The sequence below is a fragment of the Neodiprion pinetum genome, chromosome 4 (assembly GCF_021155775.2).
Source record: "Neodiprion pinetum isolate iyNeoPine1 chromosome 4, iyNeoPine1.2, whole genome shotgun sequence".
NCBI classification, from domain to species: Eukaryota; Metazoa; Arthropoda; class Insecta; order Hymenoptera; family Diprionidae; genus Neodiprion; species Neodiprion pinetum.
Genome location: NC_060235.2, coordinates 21,543,396 through 21,565,049, shown reverse-complemented (window position 1 = coordinate 21,565,049; position 21,654 = coordinate 21,543,396). Strand labels below are relative to the sequence as shown.

The 21,654-nt window shown below is 36.3% G+C and overlaps 1 protein-coding gene across 1 annotated transcript; it reads right to left on the bottom strand.

Annotated features, from left to right (window-relative positions):
- Window positions 1-1,926: 1,926 nt before the first annotated feature.
- LOC124216743 (uncharacterized) lies at window positions 1,927-19,395 on the bottom strand. Its single transcript, XM_046621636.2, has 5 exons — window positions 18,468-19,395; window positions 11,624-11,944; window positions 9,517-9,793; window positions 8,002-8,118; window positions 1,927-5,554 (listed from the first exon to the last, which is right to left on the bottom strand). Exons 1-5 carry the CDS (start codon window positions 18,471-18,473, stop codon window positions 4,806-4,808), a joined length of 1,470 nt encoding a protein of 489 aa, XP_046477592.1. The 5' UTR covers window positions 18,474-19,395; the 3' UTR covers window positions 1,927-4,805.
- Between the last annotated feature and the right edge of the window lie 2,259 nt (window positions 19,396-21,654).

Sequence of the window (21,654 nt, the reverse complement as noted above, 5' to 3'; positions counted from 1 at the left end):
ATTGTAGATTTCATGCACCCTCAAACCTTCCGCAGGTGTTCAATAAACAAATCTATGGAAATCTTAAGTGGAATGTATTTTGAGTTTGTTTTTTGACCGATCGGGACTTTTCCTCTCCGTTAGTTATTTATTTTTTGTTCATGCTTAACGCACCCTGCAACATTTATTTATTATTATTTTTTTTTTTTCCAAAAAACATTCTTAATTCGCGTACATCGACTGGAGTATAAAGACATCTGCGACATAACCCAACTAGTAACGCGATAACGTTGAAGTGCCTCGTGTTTATACTCGCGGTGCAATTATTATCCATTATGCGGACGATTCGTGTAGGCGGAGAATTTGACCCGTGTTTAATGTAAAACCTCCGTGTTTGCCGTGCCCTCGATCTTGTGATATCTTACGCGGTCGTAATTTAACCGTTCGATTTTCGTGCTTGCTTTTCATTCATTCCCTTCTCAATTATCTCCAAGTCTAACGAAGTGAAATTCAAATCTGCAAATAGCGATTCGCAACGAATTTAGATACGGACAAGGGGGAGAATCGTATGGCAAAAATTTTGATGCCGGGAATATGTTATTGTAATACCGTTTGCATATATAATTGAACTAATCGCCGTACATGATGCAAAACATTTTCGATCTAGAGAATATTGTTCTTCTTCTTTTTCTTCATCTTCTTCGGTTTAGTTCGAAATTTTCGAAACGCGATCTCGACTTCGAGGATTCGTAATTGCGGGGTGTTCGATAAAACTACCTTGGCTAGTTATTGAAAGAATAATTCGATTCTGCGCTCGGTCAGTTTTCATTCTTCAACGAACCGCGTGGAGGATCCAGCAAAGCTGATATGCAATATCACCTGTTCATCATCGGCGCGTAAATCGTGTACAGTGTAATTGTGGGTCACTGGATCAACATTGGTGGCCGCTATAAAGCAGCTGCTCTGAGTTGAGCGAAGAGAATATGGAGAGAAACCGGCGACCAGGAAGCTGCACGTGATAAAAAGAAGAAGAAATCCAAAAACGTAAACAAAAAATAAAAGAAAAACGACCGCAGAAAAGACCGGAAACACGAGCGGAAATCGGAGGGGGAACCGACTCTCGAATCTACTTTGCTGACGAGTCCAGATGTAATATGACAGATTTTCGTAAAATAAAAGCGGAATTTTCTTATCGCGTTTATATTATATATAATTATTCTCTCTCTATATATATATGCGAGAATCGCGAAACGTGCCTGTTTCGACTCTTTCCTCGCGACCTCGTTCGGCCATTTGTAAATATATATACATTCTTCTATAACGTGTAACAATATTGCTACTACCTGTTCATTATGGTTATATGTTTGTTTATTCTAAACCGCGAGCGTCGGGCTTATATTACTTCTTTTTTTCCTCTTATTTTCCGATTCGTATACTTCATACCATATTTTTCACACCCGGCTGGAGAGAACAACTCTTTCGTTCAACCGCACCTTCTATTCATCTTGCTATGATGTGTTAGGGGAAAAATAATATTACACCGAAGCAGCGATTATACAGCGTTGTTTTCACGGATTGATTTGTGGCGGTTTCGCCAATTTATTGTCTCGTTAATCGATGCTTCCTTTCGTGTTCTTTTCTACTTTCATTCAATATTTCGTCGGTTCGATATCTTCTGATGCCTTTGCACAAATTTTTATACCCATAAGATCCGACTGATGTTCACGATTTTTCATTATCCTCTGTTATCCTCTAAATATTATGTAGTCAACAACGGTTCAAAAAGCTTTGATTAAAATGAATGAATTATTGATAAATATTATCACCTTGCAGAGGGAAAACAAAGAAACTGAATTGCTTTGTTAATTACCGGGGAATGTGATGGATTGTAGGTTTTTTTCGATGTTGATTGGATCTTTTTTTTTGTGTTTTTTTTTTTTTTTGTTACTTATCGTTTTCTTTCAGTTTTTTTTTTTTCTTTATCACATAAAACGTATAAAACTATTTCTATACAATTACAAATTTCTATATTACAATAGATATTCATATATAAATGTATATAACTGAGAGGTCGGTAATATATAAATTTACGATAATTATATAATTATTAATGTATAGACTTAAGTCTCTTGATTCTTTAATTTGTTACTCCAGGTATATATTTATATTCATTTCGCATGGATTTTCAAATTCCGATCAAATTCACTAAATAAAGGATTTAAAAAGAACAAGGTAAAAAGAAAAGTCAAAATTTCATCATACAGATGAGTAATAAATATACATTCTATAATACCTATGACGTTAAAATATTTGAAATTATTGTGACAGAAAGAGAGAAAGCGAGATAGTAGAGTAGAAGAATCGTGATAAAAAATAATTTGTTTTTAAAACAATAATAAAAACGAAACAAAAACAACGTCAAAAAAAAAAAAATCTATGTATACTTTTCTATACATTATAAATTAACACCCCTTTAATATCATAAATTATATCGTTTTCTATTCTTTTTTCGTCTTCTTTTCTTTACGCCTCTTCCGTCTTTCTTATATATAATTATACAATTGATATTCGCTGGCAACGAAAGTCCGTTTAAAGCTATACAACACGTGTTACAGGTATATAATGCAATTGACCATCGTCATCATCATCATCATCATCATCATCATCATCATCATCATCATCATTCGCTCGTGATCTGCTTATCTCGCAGTGCAGTATATTATACTGAAAAATTTGGTTTATTTACTCTCGTTATGTATTATTTAGGGTAATCGTTCACAGGCTTGTACTGAACGCTGCCATCTGCCCGGAAGCTTGGGTAGTACGCGTAAGAAAATACCACTGAAACAATAATGTAAGATAATTATCAAATGTACAGGGCACCTTATACATGGGATGTGAATTACTTTCGTGTCGCTCAATATCCGTATCCGGAAACTCCTGTGCAATGTGCAAATTTATTGTTTACATATTTTTCTTCCCCTCTTTCCCGCTACAATCGCTCGCTAAAATCGTTCTCGCATGAGAGCTGACCGCATTTGAACGATTTTCACCAACCAAAACCGGCTAAACTTTGAGCTCGCTTATCTGTAACGGCAGCAGAATTCTAATCTGATTAAGGATTTGTGTAACGGGCGTACAGTCTAGGCAAAAAACGAACAGAACCTGCAGACGTGGAATTATAAAATCGAAGTTCTCAAAGCGGGGCTCGAGAATCGCTTCAGACGAACTTCCTTTGAAAATTATTTCCGTTTAAGAGAAAAAAATATTTTTTCCATTACCTGAGGCCTCATTCATGTAAATTCAGTCGCAACTTGTATCTGGGTTCTTTAGAACCAACAATTACGATCGCCTACGACCGATAGGTTTTTAAATTGCGTTCTGTTACACCTGCTTATGAAGAAGAGGATATAGAGGGTGGCCTAAAAAAATATATAAAAAAAAAGAAAAACGGAACCGATTTGAAACGTGAATAAAGTCATAAAAAATCTGTTGACCGAATTTTGAAAACTTTTTTTTTTCTCGAAATTAGAAGATCGAATCTTTCATTTTGCGTATGAAAACCAGGAAAATTTGTATTTGTTGCTGGGACACGCGCTCTTGAGAGATGGATTTTGAAAAGGTTGCTGGGAGATTGACAAAAATTAATATTAAAGAATGTTGAATTCAATTTCCTTGTGATATTGTGATTCGAAGAATAATTCTGGCATTTTAGAAATGCTCCGAGATTTTAATCACATGACGTGAAACATTTCTTATGAAATTAGAATCAAACCGCGTGCCTCGAAGTTATAATTCTGTTTTCGGGAAGCGTTATCAGGAAAGTACACTGTCAAAAAGTCGGCTGTAAGTGATGTCGAGAACTTGACCAAGATTGATTCAGACCGCGACCAACCGCCAACCACACCAGGCATGTATAACGAACATTTCAGATTTTTCGAGAACGCGTTACGGCTGACTTTTTTGATATCGGCGAAATACGTAGAGCATCACATTTTCAGTGGTGGGAGAGAATTTTTCACTGATCCTGAAGTCACATGGCCTGCATTGCATCCTGGCGAAAGATAGTTCTGGCAATCGTATTGAAGTTAGTAAGGTTAACGTAGCATTCATATTTCGAAATCTTAGTTCCTTCAAAATAATTGTAAAATTAAGAAAATAGTAATTTTTGTCCCCAACGTTTCGTTCCCATAACGTTACTAACTTCAACTTCATTTCTGGCGGTAGTGACCGTGAATGATGGACACATTATACCGTATAACTTGATTCCGCTCCCCGTTTGCTTTCTTGTGTTGATCATAAAAATTGTTAGAAAACTTTGAAATATTAAAAATCAACGAAATGTGTGAAAAGCACAGTGTAATCAATCGTATCAAAATAAATTAGTCCTTGAGTCATAATTTAAGATCGACGTTAGGTTTAACATTATTTTTTTTCAGTCTCCCGCAGCGACATTTTCAAAACCCGATATTCAAGCGCGTGTTCCTCGGCAACAAATGAAGATTATCAAACACGATACGGAAGATTCATTCTTCTAGTTTCAAGTAAAATAAAGTTTTCAGAAATCGGTCCACGCGTTCGGATTTTATTCACGTTTCAAGTCCGTCGCGTTTTTTTTTTTTTTTTTTTTTTCTGTCCACTGTACGTATCTGTATTTCACGTTCGATCCATTCGACCATGCAGACACGACGCTTATCAAGCCACAGACTTGACAAACCAAACGAACGATATGCGAAAATTATTCGCAATCTCGTCTTTCTCATTCATCCCATGGTGAAAACATGACCTACAGGAACCGTCGTCTTTCCTGGCAAGCCCGAATTTCTCTACCCCCTAAAAGCCCGTGAGCCTTTCAACATGTAACCGATCGACGGAACGATTCTTATCTCCCCAATTTTCGACGCCATTCCGACCCCGGATCTCTTCGTCAGGGGTCCGTAATTAAGCGGACCGCCACGAAGGCTCCCGAATTCCTCATGAATGTAGTTCTTCGATGGTGGTAAATAACTCCTGGGACCGTGCGAGTGGAGGACGGGAACCTCGACCACCGGCTTCGGGAACATCATCATCACGAAGCCGTCATCCAGACCCTCGTGACCCGCCCCAAATGGCGCCATCCCAAAGTCAAAAGGACTTTTCCCAAAGTGTGGACGACCGAACTGAGCCGGCAGTGCCAAGGACGAGAAGTCCAGCTTCGGTGGATCGGCGTGTTCATCTTCTTGGTTGTGGCGATGGTGGTGGTGGTCAGACTCCTCCTCATGGTGTTCCTCACGGTGTTCCTCGCGATGCTTATTCGATTGCAAGCTCGAGCTCGAGGCGGAGGATATCTGGCTGATCAGGTTATCGATCCCGCTTCCTGATCCAGAGTCCTTTTGGTTGCCCCCGAAGCTCTCCGACAGTGCCGAAAGCGGCGGATGTCTCGGGGTGATTATCTCGACTTCGTGATGATGATGATGGTGCTCGGATTCCGGTTTGTAGACCGGATACGGTGAACTTTCCTCGTCCTGATCGCTAGCCGGCAGTACTCCTGGGTCTTCGGCAGGTTTTACTATCACCAGTCCCGGATTATCTGCGTCTGTAAACGTCGGTCTGTCAGTTCCGTCATCCACGGGTGTTAAGCTATGTCGGATTATTCATCCTCATCATCGTCAAATTAATTTTAAAACCCTCCGAGAGATCGTTTTAAGGTCTTCGCGGTCTATTCGGGTCAGTTCCTAAGGCGATGGACGATGAACGCAGTGTTTTGTACGATGTTCGTGTGATTTGTGAGCCGATAATTAGTTCCTTCATTTTATTTCATCCAACTTACAATCAGGTATTAGTGTTAATTGGAGATTCTTTATGACAGGGATGAGTTATCGCATTTGGTACCTATTGCCGTTATACCTTGGGTATTACACATGCCTGCAAGACGTCTCATCGCGTGGCTATCGTTCACCTCGCTCGGACAATCGACATCCTTGGTGCCTCGATGATTTCTACCACGTGAGAGAGCTAGAGGAATTCGATTCACTTGTGAAGTACACGCATACCCGATCCATTAATTGATCACGTGTCGACACCGGGTGCGATAGAATATTTCATTCACTCGTTTTCAACACCTGACCTACAGCGGATGCAAACCTGCAGGCGTGAAGTGCGCAACCTTGACATACGAAAGATATCGCTGTGTCGAATTAAACGCTTCGTTTATTGTGCAGCTTCGCGTATGACAGGCGGAAAAAGAAGAATATGAAGGTTCTCTCGCCGGTCGGAAGCCCATTAGAAACGACACGGTTCTGTTTCTTTTTCATTTCGTACAGCTGTTTACGATAATTCCAGTGTGTACCTACTTTGCGACTTAATTGCAGAAACATCATCTTGGGCAGCTTGACGCGTACGACCTGCTTTTATGCCGTTTGTCAGTGAAAACTGACGAAACAAGCCTGACATTGAGACGTCTAAATATCGTCTAGGCGTAACTAACGTACCGTCACTGTTACCAAAAACGCAGTTCGAACTTTTACATAGACTGTAATTCGGTATGGATCTAACGCTATCTGATGTTAAATTTTCGAATTGACCGCAATAATTGTTGCGTCTCAGTTTACACTGGCAAATTATGGCCGATTGGAGCACCACCGTCGCGTTCTTCGGAAACACAAGTCGAAAGACAAATTAAAATGAACCGATAGTTACCAATATGAGTACATAGTCAAAGTTAAAGTATCGGTACTCTTGAAATTTTTAAAGGTCGAGTTCACCGGTCCGTCCCAAAAAAAAAAACCGCGATGATATTCAAGTGGCTGTAACGACACACTAGAAAGTCGTTTCGAGATGTTGCGGGTTTCGACGTTCTACGATCGTTTTCACATCCTGGTCCGGACGGAACAACTTTTCCATTCACGGGTGCCGGCTGCGGTCAATTCAACCTTGTGCATACACTGTGCATCACCAAATAAAATACCATTCCCGCGGGGAAAGGTCGCCGCGATGTTTGACATCCGGTAATTTGTGCGAACCGATTTCGAGCAACCGAGTTTCCCTTTCCTCGCCTCTCCCAATCTCACAGATGATGCTTCTCCACTTGGGCTCTCGCTTTCTCCATACCTGCGCGATCTTCTTACGGGCTCTTCGAACACCGAATTCTCGGTGTTTAATTGTTAAATCGCGAAATCATTTACCGATCGTTCGACGGTCTCTCCAATGGTTTGAAGCTCCAACGACACCTTTGGGTACATTTTCTCCGCTGCTTTAATTATCGCGGACTAAAACTCTCCTTTGTCTAGGTTCAAGTGAACACCGCAAAGAAAGTCTCCTATTCGTTACTCGATTTTTCAAACTGTCGTATTTGTGTGTTTCTGTACGCAACCGGTTTTCTAATTCAATCACGGTACGAGGGGGAGGAGATCGAATGCACGCAAACTTATCGAGAGCTGCTGCGGTTCAGGCATTTTTTCAAGCCTTTCACCATTCGCGCGGCTCTCCTAACCGATCGATCGTTTCTAAGACGCTTCTACTAAAATTCTTATTTCCAATTAAGGATTTACGGGCTGTACGGTCAGGTTGAAAAAGTGTTGAACTGTAAAAGTGATGAAACAGAGCTTTAAATAACGTCGCTGAAGCTGTTCCAGTTGCATTCAACTGTATAAGTTAAATGTAAAAATGTGACTGTACATTCCGTACATTCTTGAGATCAACATGGACGTTATGAATAAAGAAAGGACAGAAAAATATATGAAGAGATAATTGAGGTCTGTCACTTGTTACGTGTAAGATTATTCAGGCGCGGGATTTTCGTAGACAACAATTTGTCGTCAATCCAACATTGCTACACTATTTGGTAACTTGATTTCCATGATTACCGCGAAAATCGTTCTACGATACTCCACAACTGCTAATTTTTGGCATCACATCTTGGACAAAAGGTTTCGACATGCATCGTTGCCAGTGTTTTATAATATATTACAATCGCCGTTGCGTTTTTCCTTCTTTTCGTGCTTTTTGTCACGGTTGGACGGGATTTAGAAAAGCTATACTAACCGTCCGACGGCGATGCGTACGCCGTGTGACCGTAGCTGCTGTCCGGTGATGCGTGAGCCGCGTATCCTCCATGGTGACCATACGCGCTGGGCGGTGGACCAGCGTAGGAATCATGGCCTGTGGGAAAGTCTCAAGATTAGTCATGATTCGTGGACAAATTGATGTATTTTTGCGGATGGTTGGAGAGCGTCGAAGTTGTAAAGTGACCAAATGACTAAGCTTTCAAGGTTGGAACTCGAGACGCAGGTTAGACTTTTTGGGAATTAGGGATCGTGTATCAGGTGTAAAGTAAAATTAGGTGAAATCAAGAAGTTTCGAAACGGAAAAATGAAGAAACAGAAGCTTAGACTCGATAACTGACCTGACATCTGATATTAAAAGCGATTCTCTTGGTACAGTAGTGAAGCTGTTGGAAACCATGAATTCAGATCGAAATAGTTCAGTAATTAAGGATATGAGACGGGTTACATTGTCGAGATAATAACTCATTTTGTTTATAAATAAGTTCAACACGTTTTACCGAAGATAGATTTTTGAGGAAATTAATATATTTTGAAGAAATCGTTTAAAATTCATTGTATGCGATCTCTATCGATTTTAGGTAGGTCATTATTTCGGTCAATTATCAAAGATCTGCATAAATATTGAAGTTGAGGCGACGACTTGCGGATAATCCCTTTCCAAACAAAATGAGCTATGATTTATAGAAATTGAATAAATGGAACGATTCGTTTATTAAAAAAAAGATATCGAACGGTAAAATGAAATCTATACTCAAAACCGTCGATTCGTTTCTTTTTTTTTCTTTGGCTTATTCCTATCGATGTGGTCAAATTTTTATTTTTCCCCTACATATTTCAAATTAATTGTTCAGTCTTTACTTTGCGATTCTTTAGCTTGTATACATTATTTCCACTGTACCGTGAACCTGATAAATCCTTAAAAATCTTTTTATACCCTACGGATTTTAACTCTGTATCGAACTAACATATCCCAGTAAAAACTTGTCCATCCCATTGATTTCGTTTCAATTAAAATCGTGGACCGCTAGAAGATTTTTTTAATTCACTTCTGTTCGTTAATCGAGTCGTTGCATGAAAAAATTTCATTAGCGTATACGTATAAAGCAAAAGAGACAAAAAAAATTGTTGTGTAAAATATTTTTCTTTTGTTTCCAATGGAAGAAATAATAAATAAGAAAAAATGAAATTCAGCATATCGAAAAATCGAACAACACGTAACAACGTCACTCTCGTTAATCAACCGTCGTATCTGTACTACAATTATTGTTATAATCGCCACAATATCAGCGCATATCATTTTTTTGTTTTTCCGCGCGAAAAGAAATGGTCGAAAATTTTCACCACTTGATTACCTTCGGTTTCTCTGATTTGTACAACGAATATAAAAAATCAAAAAAAAATCACATTCATCTCGTCCCCGTTTTTTCATCACACAAAGACTCGACTCTATTGATTGCAATAAAAAATACGCGCGTGACGTTGAAATTAGTACCTGAAACTGGAACGTGGGCCGGCGGTTCGTAGTGGTAATGCTGCACAGGTTTCGGCGGCGTCAAAACTGCACTTGCGGCTATGTGACGACCGAGGGACGTTATCGCCTCGCCTTTCGCGCTGATTATGTTACCCTTTGCCGATACTACTATTCCGCCCCCCTTGATCAGCTTTCCCTTTAGGGCAATCACACCCCCGCCGATCGCCTTCAGTGCTTGGAAGAGCGTGTTCAGTATAGCCTTCTTGAACGACCATACGTCGAAGTTCTTCTCGTCGTACTGCGAAGAAATAATTTTTTTTTTTTTTTTTTTTATTCTGACACAGTATGCGCAAAATTCGGTTTTACGCACTGTCATTAGTGCGCAAAATAGTATTTTTCGATACAGTGCGTAAAATGCGATATAATACACAACAAGTGGCTAAAATCGAATTTGAAACGTGTTTCATATGATATCTTTTTACGCATGCTATGTACAAGAAATATCGTATGAAGCACGTTTCAAATTCGATTTCACGCACTTGTTGCATATTATAATATTTTCATTTAATGGTTCAAGTCGTGGGGGTAAAAAATTAGAATGACCGATTGATAGAAGGAACAAAATATCGAATTTACAAAGACGGGAAAATCCAATTCGTAGTATTATCAAAATATAGAAAGTACAAGTATAGAAAATTTATAATGCAGAAAGAGAAAACATAAAAGTGTGAAAACATTGAACGGTAAAATCCATAATTTATGTATCATTCTATAATATCGAGACAAATTCCGACGATTCTACATTTTAGCATTCTATATTCCGACCTATCTATTTTTTTACCTATCCATACTTCGACTTTGTACATTTTTAAATTCTGTAAATTAATTTCTCTCTTCTGTGAAAATTCGGTATTGTGCCCCTTCTTCGTTTTGATCTTTCTATAATTTTATCCTCGTACAACGTACGCGAATTATCATATCATATCAATTACCGTAACGTGATAGTTGACGTTGGAATTGTTCTTCCTATAGTTACAATATGAGATAAAATCGTGTTTTCATTGTTTCGCGTGCAGCAGCGGGTGCGGAAATTAGGAACTTGCAGAAATTATCTACGTCTCGAATGATGACGGATTAGGTAATTTTTTCGCGAAACAACACGATGTATCCGGTCATGAGCTGCAGTTTTTTTTTCCCTTTTTTATTAAATTGTTTTCTGCAACTTTCTCCGAACCCAACTCGCACATATATATATATGTATGCGCATGCACGTACAGCACACAAATTTTTATTCAGCAGGGTAACGAATTTGAATAAAATACTCATACCTGCGTGTATACTACGAAATAGCGGTTTTATAATTGTACCCATGTGTTTTGACTTCTATACGCTATAATTTATTATATTGACGTGATAACCAAATCTGTTATAATCTTATAACAGCGTTACATGTTATGCCTTCTGGGTATATCATAAAATGGTTGTAAATGAAAGTTTCTAAGAGGAGGAAATTTTGTATGTCCCTAATATTTTTCTCCTTATTACTTTTTTGTTTTTTTGAGCTCTTCATATTTCTCTTTTTATCTCATACAGTTTTTCGTCATTTTTATTGAAGGCAATTCGCAAAATTTATGCAAAAATTGTTATTTCAATTGTATAATTTCAACAATTTTGTCGTATAATTTCGTAATATTGGATTGTCACGATTCTTTTCCAACGTTTGAAAACGTTTTTATTATCGTTACGTAAATGATATGACACCAAAACTACTACATTTTCTAGATTACTTGGGAAATTTTTTTACACTTACGTTTGTTTTTTTGTTTTTAAAATTTTTTTCAATGCAAATGATTATTATAATTATAATTTTGTCATAAGCTTAGTTACATTTAATTTAGGGAAATTTATAATTCTTAGAAGAAAATAACATCAGTTTGTAAAAAATTGTTTTGAAATATTTTCAAATTATTCGAATCTCCTTCGAATCTCACGTATTAAAATTGAGAAAAAAACGTGAGAGAAACAAAGAAACGAGATGTTAGTTTTGAAAAATTGTAAGATCGCGGTTCTTGTCTCGAAGAAAATTTTTTTAACTTTGCTAAAAGACAAGAATTATCGGTTAACTCACGTCGTGCACCGGCGGTCCATATTCGACGGATTCGTACTGATGCGATTTTCCGCTTCCGTCGCTACTTCCGGTGCTGGCGCCGCTCGAAGCCTCGGCAACCTTGCCGAGAATCGCGCTACCGATTCCCGCCAAAAATCCCCCCGATCCACCCCCGGATCTTTTCGTCCTCGTGATCCTACTTTCGGACAATTGCGCGCCCTCAGATTCGGTGAAACTTCTCTTCGCCTCGGAATCCGGCACTTTTTCCACCGCCAAAGAGTCGGAGAGCGGAACCGAGTGGGCGACCACGCAGCATCCCAGCAAGATGAATGCGACGAGCAACTGAAATTCAACAATTTTATAAACTTCTTTCATTTTTATTGGCTCTTCTTCTCTTCTTCTTTCTACTTCGTGAAAGGGAACGGTGACGAGGAGATTCGACAGTTCTGATTACATCTCTCACTCTGATTATCGTTACACAATGAAATTTGCTGAAAATTTAACAATCTCGAAGAGTTTGTTTTTTTTTTTTCTATGTGTTTCGGTTCTTTCTTCGTTTTTGGACTGGTCGAAAGAGAACGGTGAAACAAAAATTGAAAAGCTTTGAATTCATCTGTAATTATTATTCATTACTGCATTTAATAAAGGTATAATATATGTTAAATAATGAAGGATTTCTTTGATGAAAGTTTGTATTTAACTTTGCTCAAAACTAAGATTCACGAATGAGTTGAAGTTTAAAAATTCCGTAGGGTTTTTTTTTCTTTTCATTCTTCTTATTTCACATTACTTTCTGACTCGTTGTATCTGTGCTTTCAAAAATTGAAAAAACGAATGAAAGAGAACGGTTACAAAAGGATTAAAGACCTTCGATTTCATCCCATTCTAATAATAGTTATAGAATAAATTATTACATGGTAAAGAATGTCTTTGAATAACCGAAGGATCGCATCGAAATTTGCTTCAAGTTTGTACAAAATTTTAACGGTCTTCTTTTTACAATATGAAGGAGATGAAATAAGGATTCTGGGATTAAGTTTATACGCGCAATCATTGAATCACATTTGAATATTGCGAACTGTCGGTGTTTAACGTCTTTAAACGACGAGATAGAATCTGGACTGCGAAAATGGTCGGTTTACGGTTTGATAACGGCTAAACGTTGCACACTAATTTTCGAAAATCATAAACATTGTTGCGTGCATAATGCCGGCAATCAAATTCGTATTTCACGGTCTCGTTGCAGCTTGGCGTAATTTCTTTGTAAAGATGAAGAAAGCAGCTACTCGCAACTAGGGGATGTTTTTCTTTTTCTTTATTTTTCCCTCACACCGTTCATCACTTTCTGCACTTTGATTATTGCGCGAAGTGGAAAGAAATTCTGTACAAGATGCTTATTTTCTTTTTGTTTCATACTTTATAACAATAGTATACGAATGCGTGCGTGAATAAATTTTCTTCCCTTGTCGTACGTATCGGCAAATTATTTTTTTAGTTTTTCTTGTTACCAAGACAAAAGATTACTGAATCAGAAACAGAGAAACAAAAGTGAAAGATATACGTTCATACGTACAATTTATGTTTCTATGCAAAACGAGGAGGAATATCGTTCCGGATGACAAAAGCCTGACGAATATACATATATATGTGTGTATAATATATGTTCATACAGGTATTATAAACACGTATATGCATACTTTCATTAATTAGTTATAATTTCATTTAGCCGGTTCTCTCTAGAGCCGGTAAATTACAAAATGAATTAGCATTATAAATTGACACGATCGCGCTGTTTTCTGACATTTTTAACCGAAAGTTGTTCCTTTCGCACTTTCACATTTCTCCCGAACGATGCTCACACGTAACACGTAACCCAACCGATCCTATAAGCTGGAACGGCATTCTTTGCGTTGGTACGTATCTTTTTTTCTCCTTCTTTCTATATTTTTTTCCCCTTCGGGAATAGCTGGAGTTTGACTCACCAGTTGCGATTTTTTATCGTTGAATTAGCCCTACAGAAATTCGGTTCTTAAATTCAGAACAATAATTTTCGTCCATAAAGTACCGGCACATTATACATATATATATTATATATTATATATATATTTGGCACAGTTTTTTCTTTTCCTACTAAAGAACAAAAACAATATCCTGCTCACGTCACATAAATCGAAAGTTCAATGTTTCATCTTCGTTGAATTCTGTTTAAGTATTATATGGTTATATATATATATATATATATTTGTATATATATATTTATTTAACATCGCGTATATCGTTGTGAAAGTTGTTCGATACGTATGCAGATTTTTTTAATCCTTATCTCTTATTTTCATTTATCTATAGACGGGTATAATCTGCATGACGTAAAAAGTTTTTTCCCATGTGGCTGGAAAATCTATAGTCCGATGGAGAAATCACGTAATCGGGTAGAAATTTATTCAAATAAGATGCAAATAAGGCCGGTATTTTATGAGTGAAAAAATCTGGCTGAGAAAAACAGGATATAAAAAATAAAAGAAAAAAAATCTATCTTACGAAATTTAAATTAAATTCGCCATTAAATTTCTATGAAATATAAAATGAGCGAACGAATTATATTGTGAAATCAAGGTTTATCATATTCTCCGATTCAATTCGGCATTGTTTATACATTTATATAAAAAAAAAAAAAAACAATTGCTTATGTTTACGCTTTTATTCAAATTAAACCGATTAAATACTCAAATGACGTGTCGCGAATTTTTTATTAATTTTTTGCTCTCTCTATAATTGCAGTTTGTGAGAAATTTTTTGTTTCTTCCGTTACTTGAATAAAGAAAATTCTTATTATGCGAAATGATTTTTGGAAGACGTAGACATCGATGTAACATATAAAAATCAATACAATTATAACCGTTTCTGACACGCAGGCTTTTTTTTATCATCCACTTGCTATTCACAATCGCTTACATACATAATATTATAATAACAATATATTCGCGCTTTATTCACGGCATGCAGCATGAAGTGCAGCCTTGTCCTGCAATGATCGATTGAAATTTAGTTCAAAGACAAACGTTTGCCGTTTACGCGTATTCATTCAAAGTATACGGGTCATTCCGCGCCAACTCACAGCAATCGCTTTACCATGACATATTTTAATTTCTTTCAGAATTTTTCCAATGTTAGTAAGGCCCCTGATCAAAGCCTAAAAAGAAAAAAAAAAATTCACATCACTCGTCGTTACCGTTATTATGAATTTTTACCCATTATTTACCCAATTTAAACCCATCTCAAAAATGCGCAAATTAATTTTTACGAAACAAGAAAAACAAGAACGTACCGTTTTCGAGATAAAACATTTTCACGCAAGACTCAGCGTGCCGTGACGTTTTTTCTATTTTTTTTTTTCTTTTTTTTTTCACATTTTCTAATATTCCTTTAATATTCTTCCAATCGTTTTTTCTATCTTCTAACCGTATACAGGTGTACATACCCATTAATATAAACAACAACTGGATTCGGATAATAAATATTCTGACCTAAAAAATCGAACAATCGCGCAGTCAGTACGGATCGCGTGAATTCGCGATTATAACGAAGGAAAGCGAAATGCAGAAAGAATTTTAACGAATACTTTCCATGATGCGGTGGTGAAAAAATTCATACTTGTCGCAAAATTAAACGCATCCGGTTACCGGGAGCGGTTCGTTCTGCGGGTGACATGTGCCTCGCATCGCGTGTTCGTGTGTTCATGCGTTCATGTGTTCATCCGCCACTATATGCACGTAGAAAATAGCTTCGCCAAGGTTTGCGGTCAGTCAAGTGCAGCGATGACTTCGGTACTTATGTACATACATATACGTTGTGTATATACATTATGTATATGCATATATTTCTCTGTGCATACGGTTATGTGTTATACATAAAAATGATCGCTATAAGGAGTTAAGTCGAGCGATTCTGCGGAGAAAGTTTATCATCGCTGATCGTCGCTGCGGAGACGAGTCGAATCATATTACGAATATTGTTCTTTTCGCGTTGGGCGAAGAGAGAAACAAAAAATCTGTTGTAAAAAAAAAAGAAAAAAATAACAACTTGAGCGGTTTAATATTTGCGCCATTTGTGGCGTTGATAGATGAATTAAATCACATCGTTCCTACCGTATGATAAGAATCATTTTACAAGCATTTGGGAAAAGGTTCAATCGTCAGAAGTTTGGTGAAGCTTTTCTGTATGACGAACAAAATAAGATGAAAAATATTATTATCGTATTAAAAATACCAGAGTTCGATCACTTTCGAAGTTCTGATTGTAAAACTTTTTCTCAAATTGTTGATATCATTTTAGCTTACGTCTGTTTCGAATTTGCTCACGTTCGTTTTCATTGCTTGGAAGGAATGTTGTCTCTCTTTTCCTTCAAACTTTCGATTCGGACTGTGGTTCCTATTTGCAGTAAAATTTAATAAAAGAAATTCGAAAACCGCAAAAATCGAACGGATCGCCAAAAAATGTATTGCAAAATTTTAAGAAGTAGTTTTATTCCAGCAACTGAACGAAATTCTCAACGAAAAGTTGGCTTGATCGCGATGCTGAGACGCGATTTAAAATTGTCGAAAAATTTTCATCAAAAATCATCTACAAATATAAAATAAAAACTGACAACTTGGCGCAGACTTCACGACAGATTAGTCAATTCGATTCGAATTACCGCACTGACAAGAAAATCTTTTTCCTTTACTCGATTAAAAGAAAAATATGAAAAATCCTTTCCATCTCTAATTTCTGTCAAAATTAGATCCTTCAATTTTTTTCAACGATTCCGTTCCATTTTAGGCGTATCTTAAATTATGTCCAAGCATGACGCGACGTGTAATTACAGGGTCCGTATATGTAACGAATTTCGGATGTCAACCGCGGCGATCTACATCCATATACATGCATGTAATATCTATGCAACATGTCTAATACATATACAATCTGCACCCAACCGAGTCCTGCAATTTATAAAAGTATAATCATAGGTGCACCGCGGTTCCTATATAACTTTATATACCTAAACATATGTACAAAAATTTGGAGCATTCTTCACTTCACTTTGCCGCCAAATTGCTTGTTACTGCCGTTACTGTTTCTTATTATTGTTATTTTTATTATTATCGTCATTGTTTGTTTTTTACCGGAAGAAATTTCCCCTTGAATATGTCAATTTATAACAGCTACGAGAAGCAACATCGTATTATAATGAACGATTACTTCGAAGTAAGAGAAAGGTGACGTACAATGTGTAGTACATACACCTGTATAGATATATACACGTATGAATGGATTTTATATACACGACAAGTTACGTGTAGTTTTATACCGCGTATTGTAGAGACATTGCAAAAATGCATCGACGTCGCCATTCCGTTTTTGCATCGCGTTCCAGATTCAAAGCTGATTGATTAGAAAAAATTTTTTCTACATTTCTTCAATAATCCTTCTTTCTTAAATTTTTACTGCGCATCATTGTAAATGCCGATATTATGTAACAGTTGGTGTTTAAGAAATTGCATTGAGTGACAAAAAAAAAAAGGTATGTCGATAAATTTCTATAACAATTATCCCGATCGAAGACGAATTTCGTAGTGGGATAATTTTTTTGTTCACCAAGAGACAAAAGAGTTGAAAAAAAAAATTGAGAAAAAATAAATAAATAAAATTAAATATTAGATCAAATTTGAAGAGAGAAATTGACCTTTTTTTTTTTTTTCTCCTCTTCCTTTTCCGTAACAGCTTTTTATTCTTTAAAGTGGCGCAGAGATCACGAGATCACATTTCTCCCAGCGATCTGTGCAGCGAAGGAGCAGCGAAAGTGATGGTGTAAGGTTTTATCTAGCAGAAAAGGATCCCGATGGCTGTGCGGAAGGTACAGAGCGAATTTATAAGAGCCTTGATCTTGCGCTTGCCGCAATGCGCGACCCAGATTACCGGCGTTATGCCGAGCGGTGCCAAAAAAAATTTTATTTGTCAGTAAAAAGAATAGTTTCCAAGTCGCGAAGCGAAAAGAAAGATGGAAATACCGCGTCTCTTTCACTCGTCAACTTGTGTATATAATTCACTTCGCATTCTTTTCGCTCCATCTACCAAATCTTATTCTTCTTATTCTTGCTACACTTTGATTTTAATTCCATGAATGGAAATTATAAACCGACTCATTATCGTATATATGCATAATTCGCACAATAGCTTTCGCTCTGCGTGAAACAAATAATGTACGAGAGAAGAAAGGAAAAGAAAAGAAGATAACCCGCGGAACGAAATAGTCCGATTTCGAAAACTACTTGTTCCGAAATCTTTTGTAGAAGCCTCTTTCACGTTTTCACTTTGTTGATTTTTATTTTAATACGCTGCGAGATCTCGCGACACTTTTTTTTTTGGGTTTTTTTTTTTTCTTTTTTTGGTAAATTTCATTTAACGACGCGTAACGAAATCATCTACAAGCGGTAATAAATTTTCGAACGTTGAGAAACGAACTTAAACAGCGTTGGGACGATTTGTAATACTCTTGAAAATTTTTCCTCACCTTTATCATCCTTAAATATTCCTATATTTTCTTTGTATTAAACTCGAATTAAATGTAAACATTAAACACAAAGACTTCCATGGATTGAAAAATAGCAGGACAAAATAAAAAAAGAAAGAAACGAAATTTTAGAAAGTTCGCGACATGAAAAGAATGAAAAAATTCATGGTGATAAAATTTGAAAAATTCGACCGAAAACGAAAAGATTTATGAAACGAAACAAACAAGTCACCAAGGTCTGCACCGTTTCAGAAATTATTTTTTATTCGACCAGATCGAACTTCCTGTCGTTAAATTTAACTTTTAATTATCTACCTGCATTTTTGTCCGATTAACTTGCGTTTTCTTGTGTCCAGAACGGTTGGAGGTAAACTTCTGACGAATAACACGGCACTCTCACTAAACTCACTGACAGTAAGCCGACTCCAATCTCCTCTCTATATACTCTCTCCCACCCGTCAACGTCGTCGTTGCAGTCCTTTTTTCTTAATTTACTTATTTCGCTTCTTTGCTTCTGTCAAATTTTTACATTTTCGAAATTTTCACCCTTTCGCATCCCTCGAAATCGGCTCATAATCGGAAAAATAAAATTATACCCATTCTCGTTTCAAATTTCTTTACGCATCGTCAATGTTGTCGTTTGGCAAGTGAAATTTTTCAACAAGCGATGTCGTCCATTTGGAATTTAATTTTAAGTATCCTTGTTGCGCGACTGATATTTTTTCGCTACTTTTCTCTCAACGTTGCGAATCACACGGTAGAAATTCTTTTGTAATTTTACAGTGATAAGAGACAAATTGTTGTTGCACCTTTTTCTTTCTTTTTTTATGCCCTAAACTTGAAAACATTAATTTTCCCTTTTTTATTTTATTTGTTTTCCTCGTTTTGTAGAAATTTTTGGTATTCGCAGTTCAGTAAACAATGCAAATTTCGATTACGCTTGATGGAAAAAACCGATAATTTATTTCGTTAGAAGATTTTTAAATATTATTTTTCATCGCCATCACTTATACACGGTAGTTGTTGTCTTAACAATAATTACCGGAGTTAAAAATTTTACAAAAAACTTTGAAAATTTCTCTGTATGAAATCTGAATGAAACGTGTTATCGGATTACGAAGTTTTCGTTATCGAAGAATTAGTTCCGTTGTTCGATATCGTAGAATTTGATTTATTTCTCGAAAAGAAATTGACTATTCACAATTTGTACTTTATAGGTACGTGACGATTGTACAAAGATGTTCCAACGGTCGATGGATCATTGAGGATTGCGACTCAGTGTCGTAGATTTTTATACCGTAGCTTTTGGGTTCTATTTTAGGCGCAGTGATTCTAATTTTTCTATTTCCCTTTCTCTGATACTTTTTCTATTTAGGTTCTTCGAGCAATAGTTCGCAGAGATGATTGATGAGAAGAGAAATTCATCGATTGAAAGACGCGTCTTCAAATTTGAGATGCGAGATACTAAAATACACCTTTATAATCCTAAACTAAAACTAATAACTCTTTTTTGTGACTGTGAATATTAACGGCAAAAGAAAAAACAATTATTCACTGCACATGCGAAAGTTCGTATCAACAAATGAATCTTCGGCTTTGACGAGCTGGGAGAAAAAATTCAAGTACGCGTGTATAATGAGAATAAAACAAGTAATTAGACAGAAATTTCAAGGGAGCCTCGATAATCCGGCTCATGATCATCTTCTCGGCTTCATTTCTATCAGTTCAGTTCAATACTTCATGTTTTGACTTTACCAAACGTGAACTCGATCGCGCTTTCTCGCATCATAATTGGCATGGTTTTGAACCATCCGTTAAATATTATCTACCGAAAATACATGCGGCTTTCTAACTAATAATCGTTTGTCATACACGCGGCTTATCGCACAAAAAATGATCATACTTTTCGATGCGAAAAAATTAACGAATGATTGGATGTTGGATGAAATGATTGCGAGCTGCGTAGAATCCTTGTTCATTTTGTTTTAAAATCTAACTTCATTTAAGAACTAATTTTTTCAACACTTGTGTTATTCTTTTCTTATCTTGATTTTATTTTTTTTTTTGTAATTTCCGTTTCGTATTTGATTAAACAATTAATTATGCATTTACAAATGTATACGTTAATATAATCGAAATTGTTACACGAGTTTTATATTAGCATTAGCGAGATTCACCTTCGAAAAATCTTCCTGATCGCAGAGAAAGTGAAATTGTTGCGTTTGAAAGGAATTGCGAACTTTTTTTCTTTCTTTTTTTCACTTTCAGTCGCTGTATTCATCGATTCGGAGCTGTGAAGAATAAGAAAAAGATTGGAAAAAGGGTGTAAATAAACGTGAAACATATTTTCAAATTTTGCGCATTGCTGCAGGTTTTTTTTAATGACGATTTTCAGAACGAATTTTACAAGTCATGATATTCGTATTGGTTAAAAAAATGTAACTCACAATGCACGTTTCTTTCTTTTTTTTTTTTGTTTCAGTCGCCATTTTTAACCTGAGAAAATAAAAATTTGGAGAGTGAGACACAAGCTTCCGGAATTTGATGTTCAATCAATGTTTCAAGTATAGAAAAATAGTAGGTATAAAAATGTAAGATCGAATTTGAAAAATTGTACAGCAAATCTGAATACTTTACAGAAATTTCGGTTATTCTTAAATTATTTACAGAAATATCGCATATTATCATGTTTCTTTTTTATTTGCGAATGAATTTTCTTTACAATTCGACTGCGCATAAATTTATTCATCGGGGCGGAAAAAAGAAATTCAATAAGGATCGAATAAACGGCAAGTTTTTTTTAGCGTAAAGGGAAAAAATTAGCCTACCACCGCAATTCTTAATTTTTCAATAATCTAAAGTACAATTTTCATCAATCAAAATTGTAGGATTTCCAAATCTTTTACCGGAGTTAAGAATTTTTATTTTTGTCGCTCATTTTGTTCTGTTTAAGTCATCTCGATTGACTTCAGAAGGAATCTTTTAATCTCGTAAATAACTTTTATCATCTATACGTTGTTTTTCTTTTTTTTTTCTTACGGTTCCTTTGCAATGTTTCTTTTTGTTTTGACGATAGGTTTTTTTTTCGTACACGACGTTAATAAAATATTTAAAAACCCGAGCGTAGAGGATATGATGAAAGTATGATTTGACAAGTTTGCAAAATTGAGCGATGAATTTTTAGCTCGTCGTTATAGAAAGTCCCTTTCACAGGTACGTAACAGAACAATTTCGAAATTTTCGAAAAATTCACAGGTACGTATAATACAATGCTCGGGGGTTTTCTATCTATCTACCGTTTCTCCCCACCTCTCGCTTCTTATGCATATAACGAGTTTAAAGACAGTGATCACGCAGCAAGCGGTGGATCATTCAGCGTGAAAATCTTCCTCGTCGATCCTGCACACGTATGCATGTGTACGTAGGTACTCTTTGTTGTAAATAAATTTCTGTTCATACGTAACGTTATCAAACGTGCAAAGTGCGGATTAGTTATTTTCAT